The following is a 17,478-nucleotide window of genomic DNA, read 5'->3' on the forward strand; positions in this document are numbered from 1 at the left end:
CCATGGATGCACAGAGCCTGCCCACGTGGGTCGAGTGTCCCCCCAGGCTCCCAGACTGCCTGCTTCTCAGAGTGATTTGTCCATCAGTGGCATGACCGTGAGCATTTTGCCCTCCTCCTCTGGCTATGGCAGCAATGGGCCACACTCACATGGGATCCAGCCTACTGAAAAGAGCTCCGTGTCATTCTCAGAAGAGGATGGCACCCTTTCTCTGGAGGCAAGCCACACTCCATCATGGGGTCTGGAGGAGGTAGGTGTGCATGTCCAAGGGATATGCAAACAGCTATTTGGATTCCTGGCCATCAAACTTACTAAAGTGGAGTGTGGTGAGCAGTGAGGAGGATCTTGGGGCTTCTTTTCAAACTCACCACTATGTCGGGACTGGGAGTTAGTGACTGCTGGGCTTGGCAAACAGAATCTATTTCAGGTGTGCCCCTGGATGCTTGGAACCAAGTCTTGACGTCTCTGAGGAATCCCTGATTCTGGGTAACCATGCAGCATAATTGCTCGAGCTGACTGGTGGGGTTCTCTCTCAAGGTGCAGTACTAGTTAGCACTTACTCTCAGACAGGAATGTTTATCGGCTTCCCCAGCAATGGAAGTTCGTGGGGTAGCAAAAAAGATGAGAGAAATCTAGGCAAGCCTCTGAAATGAGTGGAGAAAGGGTGAGGAATGTTGAAGGGTTGAGGCAGCTGTCTTAGATATAATTGCTCTTTTCCCCAGGAGAATGATGCTCTTACTAGAGCTGATGCAATCCTACTCCTGCAGGGACACAGCTAGTGACAGCACTCAGTCAATATTTGTAGAGGTGGACAGGGCTAATCCTCCTTTGGTTACTAATTCTGCCATTGGAGGAGAGGGGCATAGGGTTGGAGATTAATACAGAGAGGGGTTAGGGCAGTTTGAAGGTTCGAGGCTAGGAAAAGTTTTTTTTTCTTATTAGACTTGTTTAAGGCTCTCACAAGTTTTTGTTTCTAAGTAATATATCAAGGCATGGGTGGTGGTAATAGTGATGGTGGTGGGTCCTGGGAATGTTTTTAGGGTCAAGGAGCAAGTGAGAATTCATGAGATCTGGACACTGAGAGGGCAGGAGGACTCAGCAAGACCCTGAGTGGCACAGTGACTGAAGTTACAATTCACCAATGACTGAAGAACTTTTGATGGCATGTCATCCTCTGCAGCAGAAGAAATAAACAATTTAGGATCCGAGCAGCAAGAGGTGGAAGGTGAAGTAGGTCATTTTCCTTGCTGAGACATAGGGTGGATCCCTTGGTGTCTGCAGAACAGGGACATGGCCTACCTGTCAGTGTCCTGCTTATCACCAACAGCATGAGGCTGAGGAGAGACCCAAATTTTAAGCTGATGTGTTTACAGTGTCTTCTTTGGTGATGAATTTCCCCTGTACATAGACCCACCTCAGTGTCCTTTGTTATTACAGAGTTTGGAGACTCCCAAGAGTTGCAGGGCAAAGTGGTCATTGAAAAATATTCATTATATGGTTAGGCAAGAGCCTTCCTTGAGCTTTCCCATGGCAGGGCGGGGAGAGGGGTGTGTGTGTGTGTGTGTGTGTGTGTGTGTGTGTGTGTGTGTGTGTGTGTGTGTGTGAGAGAGAGAGAGAGAGAGAGAGAGAGAGAGAGGAAAGGGAGGCAACGAGGTTGCTGGGATGGGGTGTACAAGTACTTGAGTTAATGTCAAAGTCAGCTTTTATCTTTGTAGAGAATGGGTGTAGAGTAGTTGGGGGTAAAACCATCTGCTGAACTGATTGCTCTTTTGATACCACTAGCATTAAGTTGAAATTGTAAAGGCATCATAATATTTGAAGACTCATGCTCATAAGTGAGTGTGAGATTTTTTAGAAAGTTTAGAGTGTAAAATTGTAAGGGACTCCTAGTGGAAATCTAGATAATGGACTATAGGTGACCGTGGCACTTTTAATACAGGATTTCCTCACTGGGGAGGGAAGGTTCCGAACCACTCCGTGAGGAGTATTAAAGAAAGAATTGGTGGCAGAAACCTTCGGATCATGATCTGTAGTTTGACAGTAACAGTAGTGGTATGATTCTTTTGCTGTTCAGTATGTGAATCATATTGGTATGTGGCATTTTCTGGGCAGCCAAGCTCTGCATCCCATCCCATCTACCCTTTTAGATCAGACACAGCCAGACTACTTAGCTATAAAACTCAGCCCAGGCTGAAAAACTAAGTGACTGTCAGCTGAGATGGCTGAACCGCTTCTGAGGCTCTGCGTCTTGTGATGTGGAGACCACAGACTGACGGTCCCAAATGACAGATAAGAAGCTACTTCTCAAGATAAGTGTGAAATGCCTACAGAATGCAAGCCCTTAAGGCAAAAGGGCCTGAGAGCCTCATTGGTCTCTGAAGGAACTATCTTTAGGGAGTGGCTCCCTCACCAACAGGCTATTCACACAGCCTGAGGACAGCCACCTTATGGGAGAGAGAGGTGTGTTCTGACTCTGCAGGCCTGTAAAGTGTGGGCTGAGCCTGCAGACAAGAGCATCTTAAATGGAGCCTGAATTTCTTCTGCTGAGGGCGAGAGCACTGGGAGGACCCAGGAGTCAGGGGAGCAGCTGCAGCTAGTCACACACCAACTCCTTCCTGAAGAAAGGACAGCTGACAGGTCCAGAGTGGATTTGGGGAGGAGGGGTGGTTATGTGTGTTCTTGTTTTGCTTTTAATATGTTAGAGTAGTAACCATCCTCAGAAAATAATTCATGTTCCAGAGTGGTATCTGTCTTTGGTATAATTCAATCCATATAGTCTCTGTTATTGATCAGTCCAGAGCATATCAGTGGGAATGGAACCAGGCTTTGGCTAGACACAGACTTTGCAGTGGGTTTTGTTTTCTTCCACAATAGAGAGAAATAGAAACTTGTAATTCTTATGAGTGTGAGGTTCAGATAATAGGAGTTAAATGGTCTGCTTCCTGTTTACCTGGTAGAGTTGATTCTCCCACTGTCAAGAAATAGTTAAAGCAGAAGCAGGATGGCAGGGACCAGATGACAAAAGTGGTTTTCAGAGTGACAAGTAGATGAGAATTTGAAGCTGAATGGGAGTGGGTTAACAGCATTGTACTTTGATGTCAGACCAAGGCCTTCTGGCCCATTTTCTGTCTCTCAGGAGGACTCCCTACTCCCAGCTACCATCAGTATCCACAATACCTGGCTTTTTGGAAGAAGAAAAATTGTTAAAAATCCCTTTCTTCTCCCTATCTTGGCTCCCACTCCCAATTTCCTGCCTATACTGTTAGTGGATTCTATTGAATGAAGAATTTGGCTCTATTCCAGTGTCCTTGCCACAAACCCTTGCAGTCCCTACAATCCTGGGTGATAAATCTAACATTAGGGAGCTAGTGATGCTGAGAAAGATCAGTTGGTATATGATTTCTGGGCTCAGCCTTTTCAATTTACAAGTATCCCTTTCCCATTTCTCCTCTTTAATTATAGGGAAAGTTGTTTTACTAATATTGGCTTTGTATTGCAAGAAAAAAAGCAAAATTAACTAGATGATACTATTGTAGGAATGTAGTAGTTAAAATCAGAATTAGAGTTTTGTTTAAGAAAAGACTTTCTTTTTCAAAAATAATTAAAAATATTACTAAGGAATCATCATTTTTTTTAGGTATAACAATAATGTGATTATGTTAAAGAGTCCTTTTAGAGATACACACTGAAGTGTTTCTGGAAGAAATGATGTTATGTGGAATCTGCTTCATAATAATAGGGAATGAGTGAAGTGGGTGGAGTGTAGATGAAACAAGATAAGTTATGAGTTGATAATGGTTGAAACTGGGTGATGAGTACATAGGAGTTCATTATACCATTCTGTCTCTTTTTGTATCTATTTAAAAATTTCCATTTCAAATGGAAAGTTAAGAAAAATAATGGTAAAATTATTATATGATGCATATACTGAAAAGGACTAATATCCAAAATATAGGAAGTATGTTAATAGGAGTAGTGGTGAAGTGTGTAGAGCCAGATTGGCTGAGTGTGACTTTTTCCTCTGCTACTCCCTAGCACTGTACCTCCCAGCAAGTTACTTAACTTCTCTGTGACATAATTTTCTCATTTGTATATTGAAGATAAGAATAGTATATACTTTGTACAGTTGCCATCAGAATTACAGAAATTAATACAAGAAAAACACAATAAATGTATTAATATTAAAGGTAAATGCTGCAGTAGAAAAATAGGGAAAGCCCAGGAATAAGCAGTGTGCAAAAAAGGAAACTCAAATGCCTCATACACGTGTTTTTCTCACTAGTAATCAAAGATACAGAAATCGAAACAAGAGATACATTTTATACTCATCATATTGGACAAAAATAATCTGAAAATACACCAAGTGTAGGCGAGGATGTAGAGTAATGGAAAACCTCTTCATATCTTTTGGGTGGGAGTATAAAATGGTACTGTTATTTGGAAAGTAGTTTGACACTATTTAGTTGAATTGAAAAATATCTATATTCCATGATTTAGGATTATCATTCTAATTGTATTTCTTAGAGAGACCTCCAAGATTCTAAGTGGAATACTGACCCTCCCCCCACCTTTATAGCTGTCAGTAGATCCCTTTATCCAGGCATTTGTAATGAATAACTACACTGTATCCCCATCTGTTTCTTGAGTGAAAGTTTTTAAAGTCTGATGCCTTCTCTGTTGTGGGATGAGGTCAGCTAGAAACTTGAGGACATGAGAATCAAGTATCTATTTGTTCATTTCATCTAGTCTCATTCCCTGAGACTTATATAGACTTATACAACATCCAAACTCCTCAGCCTGGTATTACACCCTCCCCACCCTCCACCATCCACCCATCATTTATCTACTCTTTCCTATGTCAGTTCCCAGTTTGAACCTTCCTGTTTTAACAGATCTATCCCATAATCGTCTACTTCTGTTCCAGCTTATTTCAGCTTCTAATCTTGGCATACACTTTCTACCTGGAATTCTTTCTCTTTGTCTAGTCTATGATATCCTTCACATATGAGTTTAAATTATACTTTTCTAAGAAATATTTTTTATCACTGAAACCCATACTAGTTTTCATTCTGCTGAGATCCTCTTTTGGATATCATTATATACTATATTACTATTGATCTTTTGGGGCCTTAAATTATGTGTAACTCTTTCATGTGATCTACCACATAGGACAAATACAAGGTAAGATGCCCCGTCCCACCCCCCAGAAATTAGCCTTCAGAAAAAAAGGATTATCTCTGTATTTGACTTTATAAAGTTTTTCTTGTTACTGGACTGTTAGTTAAATTATAATCATTTCATGAAAAAGGATGACTGAATTTGAGTCACCATCTTCTATTTCCATTTTTATCAGTTTTTATAGAGACCAACTGACATAATTGGTTAAACAAAAAAGACCAAAAACTTAAGAAAGTTTTAGTTATTGTTTTTAAGAATTTAACCTCCTAATTTAATGTGTTAAATATAATTGTATATAAGTGGTAATCACACTAAATTTTTTTTTTTAAATCATTCACATCATTTATAAGACACACAGACAGCAAGTGGTCACATTATGGAAATCATAAATAAATACCAATAGAATGAATGAAAAAAAAAATCCAGTGCTATGCAACTGGATTCTTGTAGCTGGGGGTGAAACTTCCAGTGACTGCATGTATTCAGAAAAGTGCTGTTGTATCTCAGAAATCTTATAAAGAAATGGAGAGGATGTTTTCTAGAATATTACTTAAACAGTAGCTTTATTTTTTAAAATTAGCTTTATTGATGAAAAAGACATTAATGTCAAAGATGCAAAGAGTTTGAATAACATGGCTTTATGAAATGGAAAAGAAAAAACGTTAGGTTAGTGAATTAGACATACTGCTTAATTTTAAAAGTGTATGTATAAATAAATTTCTAAAAGTTTATATGTTCAAGAGGACCACAAAGCTTCTCTTCCTTCGTTCCTCTCTTCCATCCATCTGGTATCATTTGGGAAAATTTGGGGACTGACTTATGTTAGCTGGATACGACATGTCTTAACCAAGTTCTTACAGGACAAGCATGTCTATTTTTTGTTTCTTCCTTTTCACTTGGATAACTTCTGTTCTTCCTAAAACTCAGCATAGATGTTATTGTCTCAGAGAAGTTCCTTGGCATTGCTAGTCTGGATTACTTGCTTATCTCTGTCACAGCGTTGATATATAATACATTGTCTCCCCTGCTGAATTGCTTGAACTTGAAGCTCAAGGTTGTGCTTTTATCTTGAGATACCAAGAACTTAAGCACAGCTCCTGGAATGAAATGGTTGCTCAAGAAGTAACAACAGAATGAATATATGGTGTTAGACTTTTTTTTTTTTCCCTCTCCGTGGTGTCTGGAATGTATTAAGCACAGATGAGATGTTGTTTAGTAAATATTTATTAAATTATTAACAAATTAAGTTTCAAGATATGTTTCAAAGAAGGAATTAATCAAGCCTTTATAAGTGAGGGTGGAAAGAGAATTCAGGTAGATGTGCCCTAGTCTCTGGAATGACATTGAGGCTGTCCTCCCTTTCTGAAAGCCTTCCTTTAAAAATCCAGATGAGGGAGAAAGCTCCTTGACACTGAAGCTGGTTTTTTGCATTGGGGAGATTAAAGTAAAAGCTTTTGCGTATTCCAAAGGACAGCACTGTGCACATCACATGTGAGTATTAAAGGATGAGATGGAAAAAAGCCAAATTTAATTACTGAGATGGTTACAATAATCCCATTTTTCTCATTCAATTCACAGTCTAGGAAGGGCCTTAATCCAAATAGATTCCCCCACCCCCACTCCTACCCTGTCCCAAGGGACCAAAACCTTTCCCTGTCTCATTACAGCTTTGTGAAAAATCTGAAGTAAAGCTGTTCATTGAACTATTTTCAGTGCAATGTACAAAGATATTATGATTGGCAGGTAGGTGATGCCATCAGAGAGATTGACTGTGGTCTCACAGCACATGCAATGTCAATTAATAATTGCAATTTCTTTTTTGAGTAAAAAACACAAATACTCAGATTTCATTTTGTTTATTCAGTTCTATCCTTTTTAACTTAAACACATCTATTTTCTGGTTCCAACAATATGTTTGTTTCCTTAATATGTATGTGAAGTGGCTTCAGTGAAAGTACTGAGATAGGTTAGGTCATTGTTGAGTGGTCTCTAGTCATTGAAATAAGCAGCCAGAAATGTTAAGGAGAACAGGAATAAATTTGCTACCAGGGAGGGGCTATTTTCATCGGACTTGAAGGATGATGGCTTGGGTGCCCCTGTCTACTCTTGTTGGGTCCTTATCTTTGCAATTGGAGCTCTTTTTTATTCCCAGTATACTTGGAGTTGAGTTTTAGGGGATTGGCTTACGGTGTGATAATACTTGTTAGTGATTGATTAATGTAAATTAATTAATTTATAATAAAACTTATAACTGCCCAGTAACATACTATTTGAATCTGGCCACTCTGCATTTTGTTGCTTTAGGATATTCTATGGGAAGCATTCAATAACCTGAAGGTTGTCAGGTGAATATGGAGTCTGAGCAGAGATAGGTAGTGGGTGGAGGATGGATTTGCAGGCTGATCTTACTAACTAGTATCATCAAAGTTTGGCAACCTGATTTCTCCTATAGAAATGTACCTATCAAGGGGATGAGAATCCTGGAATGTGCTAGTTAGGCCACTGTTTTATCGTCACAGTCTCAGAGGCAACACTGACTCGTTACCCTTTTCTGTACTCCATGCAAGCTATGGATACTCTTTTGTTCTCATGGTCTTTCTTCAGACACCTTAGAAAGATTTATTAGCCTGCAGCTTTCTTTCATATTCAGTAAAGTATTAGTAAAAGTTCCTGGTCTTATTTTTGTTTTTGTTTTTCTGATTTTAAAGTATCTTTTGCTGGTGTTTAATCTAACCTATTATGAGTTGAGTTTGTAAAGTTAGGATTCAGAGACTTGGAAGTGTGTGTTGTTGATTGTCCCTCAAACTGACTACCAGGGACACGGTGTTCTGTTGACATGCCATGCCTTCCCTGGCCAAATCGTCTTCTGAGAGCCATGATATATGAAGAAGAGAAGATTACTCTGTGTCCTATCTTTTGGCAGATCTCTGACATCTACATTAGTGGAGAGTCAGGGGATATGTCCGCCAAGGAGAAGCTGCTCCTCTGGACCCAGAAGGTGACAGCTGGTTATACAGGAATCAAATGCACCAACTTTTCCTCCTGTTGGAGTGATGGGAAGATGTTCAATGCACTTATTCACCGATACAGGTAAATGCAGTGAAATTTCAGTGTGCCTGGAGGGGACTCTTCTCATCTCCTTTGTAATTAGTTATAATGTCACCTTCTCCCTCAACCAGGAGTCAAGAATCTGATTCATTTTATTCATTTAAAAAAGGAATGTGTACTGAACTCCTGGTGTTCTAGGCACTGGGCACCAATAGCAGTGAACAAACCAGCAAAAGTTCTTGCTCTCACCAAGATTATTTGTTTATTAAGCAATACACAAATAAATGTATGCTGTCATACAGTGATAAGTGCAGTAGAGGGATAGAACGTGACAGGGGTTGTGGTATTTTGGACAGAGGGTCGGAGATGGCCTCTCTGATGAGGATGTTGGAGCAGAGCTGTGAGGGCGTGAGCCATGCAGGCATCTGGGGTCAGAGTGTTTCACTCAGAGGAAATAGAGAGTACGAGGGCCTGACGTGGGGCTTGCTTGGAATGCTGAGGAATAGCAGGTGGCTAGAGTTAGATGAGTGAGGAAGGTAGGAATTTTGACTGATAAAAATCAAAATTATTGTACTCTTAGTGGTCATAAACATGCCCCAATGTTCACTCTGTACTAGCTTATGATACCTTTCCCATGAAATCGAACAAGGCTACTGTTGTGTAAGTTTTGAATTAGGGAGCACTGGGCTCTTGGCATGTATTCATATTTAAAAATGGAATTAGAGCCTTTCTAAACCTCTTGTTTTCTCTTTGAGTCAATCTGTTTTTTAGCTCTGGGTATTTTTTAAGAGGTTTTCTTTGTGTGAGCTCAGTAGTGGCATGTAGATGGTGAACCTTTCATGTGCATTGGTGGACTTTTACAGACCTGATCTGATAGACATGGAGAGGGTGCAAATCCAAAGTAACCGAGAAAATCTGGAACAGGCTTTTGAAGTGGCAGAAAGACTGGGGGTCACCAGGCTTTTGGATGCAGAAGGTGAGACCCAACTGAAGTATGTTTAGCAATATTCAGTATTCCTTCTCCAGGCAGGTTCCTTTGTCCTACTAAGAAATTTCTTATCCTTTCTCTCAGATGTGGATGTGCCATCTCCAGATGAAAAGTCTGTAATCACTTACGTGTCTTCGATTTATGATGCGTTCCCTAAAGTCCCTGAGGGTGGAGAAGGGATCAGTGCTACGGTAAAAGAACACTTTTCTTAAAATACCTTCTACGTTGCTTTGTTTGGGTGGAATGTATTGATTAGACCATATTTCTTAAGTGCTCATTGTATACAGAGCACTTTTATGCAGAGCAAACTGAATCTACATCATATTTATACACAGTCATTGTCCTTGGTCCCTGGGAATGAGTCTGTCGCTAATTTTGTCGCATCCAGCCTAGACTGTTCTAGGTGTCAGGAAATTAAATCCCATCTTGAGAGCCCTTGAGGAGCTTTGAAACTGGGACTCTGAGCATTAAACTGAACCACTGGGTAGACAGTTAGAAGAAAAGGATTTTATGTAGTTTGGGGTGGCCTGAGTTACTTTCTGCCATGCTTGTTTTGTGTACTGCTAATCAGAAGGTGTGTGATATTTACCTTTTGACATTAGGAAGTAGACTCCAGGTGGCAAGAATACCAAAGCCGAGTGGACTCCCTCATTCCCTGGATCAAACAACATACAATACTGATGTCAGATAAATCTTTTCCCCAGAATCCTGTTGAACTAAAGGTAAAATCATTGCTTTTTTATAAATTCATTCTAGAGAGTAAGTCTCAGAGTTTGTTGTTCCTGGTTTCTGGGTGAGGTGGTATGAAAAATTTGGGCCAGGTTGCTTGCATTTACTCATTCATTTACCAAATATTAATTTTGTAGGCACTTTATAACCAATATATACACTTCAAAGAAACAGAAATTCTAGCCAAGGAGAGAGAAAAAGGAAGAATTGAAGAGTTGTATAAATTATTGGAGGTAAGGAAGCTTATCCTTTGCCGAGACTTAGGGTGTGCTGGTTTGCCCTGTTGTCGCTTCTATATTAGATCCCCTGCACCCTCTTCCCAACCTGCATTAACAGCAATATGCTAGGGGTACAGATCTAGCGTCACTCTCGGGCTGGCCTTGAAAATTTGTGGAAAGGGGCGGTAGCAACCATCTGTATTTTTTAAAGGGCCTATTGAAAAGTGACATACATTTATTCAGAAACCTTGAGTTTTGTGGATGAGTTTTCCACTTTCTAGAGGGAAGCTAAGTGTTTCCCTGGGATGGAAAGAAAAGAGACTTTCATTCACACTTTGTTCTTAGAGAATTTGAAGCTGTGGAGATGAGCATTTGACCTTTCCAGAATGGGAGTTACTGAGAGGATAGAAGTTACATAAAATGCAGAAAGAATGGAAGGAGTTAGAGCAGATAGTCCCTGTATTTTAGATATTATTATTTTGCTCTCACCTCAGGGTGAGGTACTGCTAAATATTCCATTTTTTTCTCATATTAGACAACTGGAAAATTTGTTGAATGGCTGGGTAAAGAAGCAAGAAGTGATGTGCAAAAAATAAATTAAAACCGGGGCCTGAGGTCATGGCTGTGTTTTGGACTAAAAGAGTATCTCTGGGTTTTTTAGGTGTGGATTGAATTTGGCCGAATTAAACTGCCTCAGGGTTATCACCCTAATGATGTAGAGGAAGAGTGGGGAAAGCTCATCATTGAGATGCTGGAGCGAGAAAAATCACTTCGACCAGCTGTAGAGAGGTGGGTCCAGAACCTGCAGGGGGTATAAAATTACATAGTGGGCCACTTTGGGCCCTGCACTTGACTATGGTTTTTATCTTATTTTAGGCTGGAATTGCTGCTACAGATTGCAAACAAAATCCAGAATGGTGCTTTGAACTGTGAAGAAAAACTGACACTAGCTAAGAATACACTGCAGGCTGTAAGTGTCTGACTCTTTGTCTCACTTCTTACGTCACATGTTTTCCATTTCTCACCCTGTGCTCTAATGGGTGAAGTTAACATTTGAGGAATCCAGCTGCGCTCCTTGCTTACTCTTGGGATTGCAGTGGGCTCCTTGGCTCCCTCATCCTAAGTGGGTGAGAGCAATGGGGGTTCTCCCACTCTTATTCTCCCTTTCTCTCTCAGGATGCTGCTCACCTGGAATCAGGACAACCAGTACAGTGCGAATCAGATGTCATCATGTACATTCAGGAATGTGAAGGTCTTATCAGGCAGCTGCAGGTGGATCTCCAGATCCTACGTGATGAGAATTATTACCAGCTAGAAGAGCTAGCTTTTAGGTGAGGAACATGGGACTGATATAGAGGGTTTGCTTACTGCTGAGGCTTATGGCTCAAGAATCAGGTACTGAATCCTGTAACTTGGACCTTGGAAGTCAGTGTGTCAATAGGAACACTGCAGGTATTTTGGCAGGAAAATTCTTCTGGTGGAGGACAATTTCCCCTTATTGCAGCCCCTGACCACTAAGTACCTGTAGGATTTCCTAATCATCATGCCATCTTATAACACCCCACATATTTCAGACTGACCTGCAGGGGTTTGCTACCAGATAAGGTTTAGATGTCGTGGTCCAGTGTGTCATTTTATAGAGGAGGAAACCAAGACCCATACAGGGGATGAGGATCATCCAAGTCACATAGTTTTTACAGAGCCAAGACGAAGACTTAGATCTTTGCGTCCCCTAATCTATTATTTATTCTATTATACCATCTAGGACCTACAAAAATGGGTATTGGTTGGCTTCCCTCCAGTTAACACTATAATTTGATATTTGCCTCAAAGACAAGTCTGTATAATGAAGATGTTAATAACACCACTTTGCACTCATTTAACACTTGCTTTCTCAAAAACACTTTCTTGATAGGATCTCATTTTTATTTTTACCTCATTTTTGTCAAATGGATAGGGAAGATTTTATTTTAAAAAGACATTACAAACTTAAGTCTCTTCCTTCTTTTTCTTCTTCCATTTCAGGGTTATGCGTCTGCAGGATGAGCTGGTCACCTTGCGTCTGGAGTGTACAAACTTGTATCGGAAGGGCCATTTTACTTCACTTGAACTGGTTCCACCCTCTACTTTAACCACTTCTCATCTGAAGTCAGAACCCTTGACCAAGGGAACCCATTCTTCTTCTACCTCCTGGTTCCGAAAGCCTATGACTCGGGCTGAACTTGTGTCTATATCCTCCTCAGAAGATGAAGGCAATCTTCGATTTGTATACGAACTACTGTCTTGGGTAGAAGAAATGCAGGTGAGTGTGTGTTCCAAATGCTTATACAGTGCACTAAGATTTATTGGATCCAGCAGCTTATCTAAGAGGAGTCCCTCTATGCCTCTTATATAAATTCCCTTAATTATTGATATTGCCTAGGACCCAGACCCTCTTTTCCTTAAATTTTAAATGGATAGAATCAGCTCACATTCTCAAAATTCCACACTGAATAGCACAGGTTTTCCTAATTTGAAGCTCTTAGGAAATTTATTCCCTTCAGCTATTTGTGCTGTAAGTGGGAGCTTGTGGGAGAAGTTGCAGAGCCTATCCATAAATTGTGGTTATCTTTTCTGAAATTTCCTCGTTGGTGGAGAAACCTATTCTTCGCTTTTTGTGTCTGGCCTGAACTCTTACATTTAAACAAGGTTTCTTTGTTCACAATTCTAGAGGGAAATTTTTTTTAAATTAATTTTTCAATTACAGTTGACATAACAATATCATATTAGTTTCAGGTATATAACTTAATTGATTAGATATTTATATATAACTTTGGAAGTGATCACCCTGAAAAGTCTAGTAGCCATCTGATACCATACATAGTTATTATAATATTGTAAACTATATTCCCTGTGCTATACTTTACGTTCCTAGGAGGCACTATTCACATGTATTCCAGGATAATGGTTCAAGTTCAATATTCTCCTTTTTATCCTTCCAACCCTTTTGTTTGTATGAGATTCTTCCCATCTCCTGGTGATGGATTCCCTGTGTACCAATAATTAAAAACATTCAAAGACAACCTAATATTTTAAAAATTGTTGGCCAATAGTTGAGGCCATGAATGAAGCTTATTATTTTCAGATATTCTTATACCCATTCTGATTGTGAAAGGAAGAGGCTCTATAAAGGGAAATGCCTAAAATACAAAGTTTAGCATCTTCAGTCTATGGGAATACCTTTCTGGTTGGTAAATTTAGGAATGTATTCCTACAGTGCAGCAGCAGAAAGCTGCCTTTGCCTCTGTGGCTGGTGGGGTTTAGTCTCCAGCTCCTTGGGGATGATTATGGCATATTTTCCTATAAGAGGCCACGATGGAGATGGTTTAGATGTCCTTTTATCCAGTCCTCTACCCCCAACCGCCTTGTCTAAACATTGTGACAATTTTCTTTTCTGCCTTTTTAGATGTAAATTATTATATATGTATTTCTTCTTTTTCAGATGAAATTGGAACGAGCAGAGTGGGGCAATGACCTGCCTAGTGTGGAGTTGCAGCTAGAAACACAGAAGCACATCCATACCAGTGTGGAAGAGCTGGGCTCAAGTGTCAAAGAGGCCAGGTTATATGAGGTATGTGGCAGTCAGAATCCATTACAGAGGGTGGGGCAGGGACAGTATGCACAATGCAGCTGTCTCTAAGGAAAAGAATAACCGTGAGCAGCGCTTTATACAAACTCACTTTTCATATGAGGTGTCCTTCTGCTCTTTGAAATAGCCTTGTGACAAAGGTATTATTTTTATTAACTCTTTTTTTATTGTACTAGAAAGAAAAGTGACACTGAAAGCCAAGGTCCAAATTAGCAAGTAGTGGCTGCTGTTTCCAAACTCAGGCCCTCTGTTCCAAAAGTCCGTGCTTGTTCCATTTCACATCTGTCTGCAGGAGAGAGCTGGTACACAAAAATTAGTCTCTCTTCTCCCTCACTCATTCTATCTTCCCAGTTTTGTTTTAGTTTTTGTTTTTTACTTTCAATTCCCTCCTTCAAAAAAAAAGCAGTTGAGTGATTTGGAATCATCAGGCATGGGTTTTTCTTTGAAACCTCACAGAATTACTGGAAGCACAAGACAGTGAGGTCTGTCAGTTGTATTCACCCTGCTGAAATGTCCCTCACTTAGTGCTGCTCCAGGCTATAAAATCTGACCCAGAGATTTGTGGTCCAAGTTTCTGTCTTCTCTGAGTAAGAAATCCTATGTGCAGACATAATATTTATGTAATTGAAACCATGCCATAAATATAATTTACTTATTCTTTCTCTAATGTATTTTTATTTCATTCCTTTCTTATCAGGGGAAAATGTCCCAAAATTTTCAAACTAGTTATGTTGAAACTCTTGGAAAGCTCGAGACACAGTATTGTAAATTGAAGGTAAGTTTTGACTAACTCTCCTGTGTTCTGTGGAGAATCTGGTTCCCTCCAAACAACTCTTTTTCCTAATTCATAAAGCTCTTAGTTTTGAATTTCTGTTTATTAGATTATATTATTTATGATGCAGTTGTTCATATGTATTATAATATTTTTCTTAATAGATCAGAACCAGTGCCCCAGAAAGTTTTAAGTAGGGCCTATCCAAGCTATCATGCTTTACCAAAGCACTCGCTGTATTTGCTTTGAGGCACCAAAACTAAAAATTTGAGGTTGATAGGTTGGGCATTTCTCTTCTGTATGTGTTCTTCATTCCTGTCATTCAAGATTGCACAGAATAAGACAAGCCCAGGATCATTCTTTATCCAGGGGGTCCCACAAAGGCCTGGTAAGTTCCAACTTTTAGCTAATATTGGCAAGGGCTCTGGGAGTCCTGTACCAAACTTACACTAAATTTAAGTCAGTGGAGGAGCACCCAGAGATTAAAAAGCAAGACAAAATTTATTTCCTGAGTTGTTCTTTGCTTTGGTGTAAAACATACTATCTTCTGTAGATGAAAGTCTGGTGGTTTAACCTTGTAGTCCTTGCTTTGTCTAGGAAACTTCTAGCTTCCGGATGAGGCACCTTCAGAGCCTACACAAATTTGTTTCCAGAGCTACAACTGAATTGATTTGGTTGAATGAGAAGGAGGAGGAGGAACTAGCATATGACTGGAGTGACAACAATCCCAATATTTCAGCCAAGAAAAATTACTTCTCTGTGAGTCTAGCACAACATGCCTGTCATGTTTATGTAATAGCAGCAGAAGGAGACAGAGGGTCTAGTCTGCTGAGAAATTGGGTTTCGGGATTTGCATTCTGCTAAATAGAAATAGAGACCCTGCTTACTGTGTCCATGCATGGGAAGTGTATATGGAAAGAGGGAAATCAAGCCCTAGCATGAATTTATTTAGAATGCATTTAGAAAGGCAGTATCTTAAGTTGATAGAGCAGCAAGCAGACTGCAGGATGAGTCATTTCAGAAGCAATATAACTTTGTGGTGAAGATTATGGGCTTCAGAGTGAATTAGACCAAACTTAACTTTTTATTCCTTTACTTACTGGCTCTGTGACCTTGGGAAGTCATTTAATCTCTCTGAACCTCTGTAAAATGGGATAACAATACCACTTAACAGGGTTGTGTAAAATATTCAGTAAGATTTAATAATAATATTAGCATTGTTTAACTGAGGTATACTCTTGGCTTCTCAGAAATGCCAAATTCTCTAATTCATTTAATAATCTTTTGGTCTCAATCTCTTCTTTTGTAATATGGGAAGGAAAATTCAGCATTGGACTAGGGGATGGTGCTTTGTATTCCTTTTTAGTGAAAGATGTAGACAAGTAAGGAGGGATGTTTTTGCTACTTTTAGTATTTCTACATCTCAGGATTTCTAAACATTTTGTACATCCTGTGAAAATAGGAAACTTTTTTACTAACGCTTACTTTAGATACTTTAATTACATTATTTTAGAGTATTTTTTAAAATATAAGCTTTTCCTGAATAGAGAATGGTATAAGATTCTTCTTCAATAAGATTCAATAAGAATGGTATAAGTAGCCCTGTCTGGTGTGGCTCAGTGAAGTGAGTACCAGCTTGCAAACCAAAGGGTCGCCGGTTCAGTTCCCAGTCTGGGCACATGCCTGGGTTGTGGCCCAGGTCCCCAGTAGGTGGCGTGTGAGAGGCAACCACACATTGATGCTTCTCTCCCTCTCTTTCTCCCTCCCTTCCCTTCTGTCTGAAAATAAATAAATAAAACCCTTAAAAAAAATCCTTCTGAAGTAAATAAGAAAGAATAGATATGCTAATACAATAAACAGTCTGTATAAGAATGGAAATTAGTCTATGAAAGAGACGTAAAGAAGGTGCTTGAAAAGCATTGAAGAGGAGAGGTCAAATCTGATAGTAAGGCTCAGTACTCAGCCTCCCAAAAGAGCTGCCATCTAAAGTGGGTTCTGTAATGTTAGTAAACTTACTGAGTTTAGAGAGAGAAAGGAAGGGGAAGAGGAATAGAGAGAAATATCGATATGAGAGAGAAACATCAATTGGTTTCCTGTCATATGCACAACCGTGGATTGAACCCACAACCAAGGTACAGCCCTGACTGGGAATTGAACCTGCAGCCTTTTGCTCTATGGCATGACATTCCAACTATCTGAGCCACCCAGCCAGAGCTGTAACATTAACAGACTTTAGAGCCAGAGGAGGGCACTACAGGCTAAGGAAATAGTCTTAGGAAATCTAGCCAGTCAGTAAGGTAGATCCACTGGTGTGTCAGGTACTGTGTTTAGGTGGGTGCTAGCATGAACAAGCCACTCTAGCCAAGTTATTTCCTTTTTCTGCTTCCAATGCTCATTCTGTGTTCCCACTCACTCAGGTCTGGCTTGGGTTCCATATTCTTTGTGAATCATTCACCAGAAATTCCAGCATTTTTGCTCTTCTCTAAAAGCCTTTGGCGTATACTGTTCATACATATCATTTTGGCTCTAACCCAGTGCTGTAGGCTTTTTAAAAGTAGGGCAGAGAACAGAGTCTTTCTTTATTGCTACACTTCCCTTAATAGCACTTATAGCATAAAATTGAATTCAATTTTCAGGAGTTGACAATGGAACTGGAGGAAAAACAGGATGTGTTTCGGTCTCTACAAGATACAGCCGAGCTGCTATCACTTGAGAACCACCCAGCCAAGCAGACTGTGGAGGTAAGTGACTTGAGAATGTGTGAGGGCCAAGTGCGCAGAGGTGATTGTTATAAAATTACTCAGATCAGAGGCTTCATTCTGCCAAAAGACCTAGAGGAGGTGTCAGGGATCATTTGTGTTGGGTTTTCTCCTTTTTCATCCCAGCCCCCAAGAGACTGAAAATTATTTGATGTTCT

At 39.9% G+C, this 17,478-nt stretch overlaps 1 protein-coding gene across 7 annotated transcripts in view; it reads left to right on the forward strand.

Annotated features, from left to right (window-relative positions):
- MACF1 (microtubule actin crosslinking factor 1) overlaps window positions 1-17,478 on the forward strand; it is a 314,815-nt gene that overhangs the window by 147,747 nt on the left and 149,590 nt on the right. For all 7 annotated transcript variants that reach the window (XM_054572012.1, XM_054572014.1, XM_054572013.1 and 4 more), the window contains 13 exons: window positions 8,102-8,268; window positions 9,090-9,202; window positions 9,299-9,405; window positions 9,817-9,936; window positions 10,081-10,176; window positions 10,823-10,950; window positions 11,038-11,131; window positions 11,338-11,492; window positions 12,187-12,463; window positions 13,643-13,771; window positions 14,487-14,564; window positions 15,159-15,320; window positions 17,198-17,302. In XM_054572012.1, coding sequence (XP_054427987.1) covers window positions 8,102-8,268; window positions 9,090-9,202; window positions 9,299-9,405; window positions 9,817-9,936; window positions 10,081-10,176; window positions 10,823-10,950; window positions 11,038-11,131; window positions 11,338-11,492; window positions 12,187-12,463; window positions 13,643-13,771; window positions 14,487-14,564; window positions 15,159-15,320; window positions 17,198-17,302 — 1,731 coding nt within the window. The remainder of the gene's footprint in view (window positions 1-8,101; window positions 8,269-9,089; window positions 9,203-9,298; window positions 9,406-9,816; window positions 9,937-10,080; window positions 10,177-10,822; window positions 10,951-11,037; window positions 11,132-11,337; window positions 11,493-12,186; window positions 12,464-13,642; window positions 13,772-14,486; window positions 14,565-15,158; window positions 15,321-17,197; window positions 17,303-17,478) is intronic.

This window comes from Pteronotus mesoamericanus, unplaced genomic scaffold, assembly GCF_021234165.1.
Source record: "Pteronotus mesoamericanus isolate MK-2021 breed Mesoamerican mustached bat unplaced genomic scaffold, CSHL_Meso_final contig_221, whole genome shotgun sequence".
Taxonomy (NCBI): Eukaryota; Metazoa; Chordata; class Mammalia; order Chiroptera; family Mormoopidae; genus Pteronotus; species Pteronotus mesoamericanus.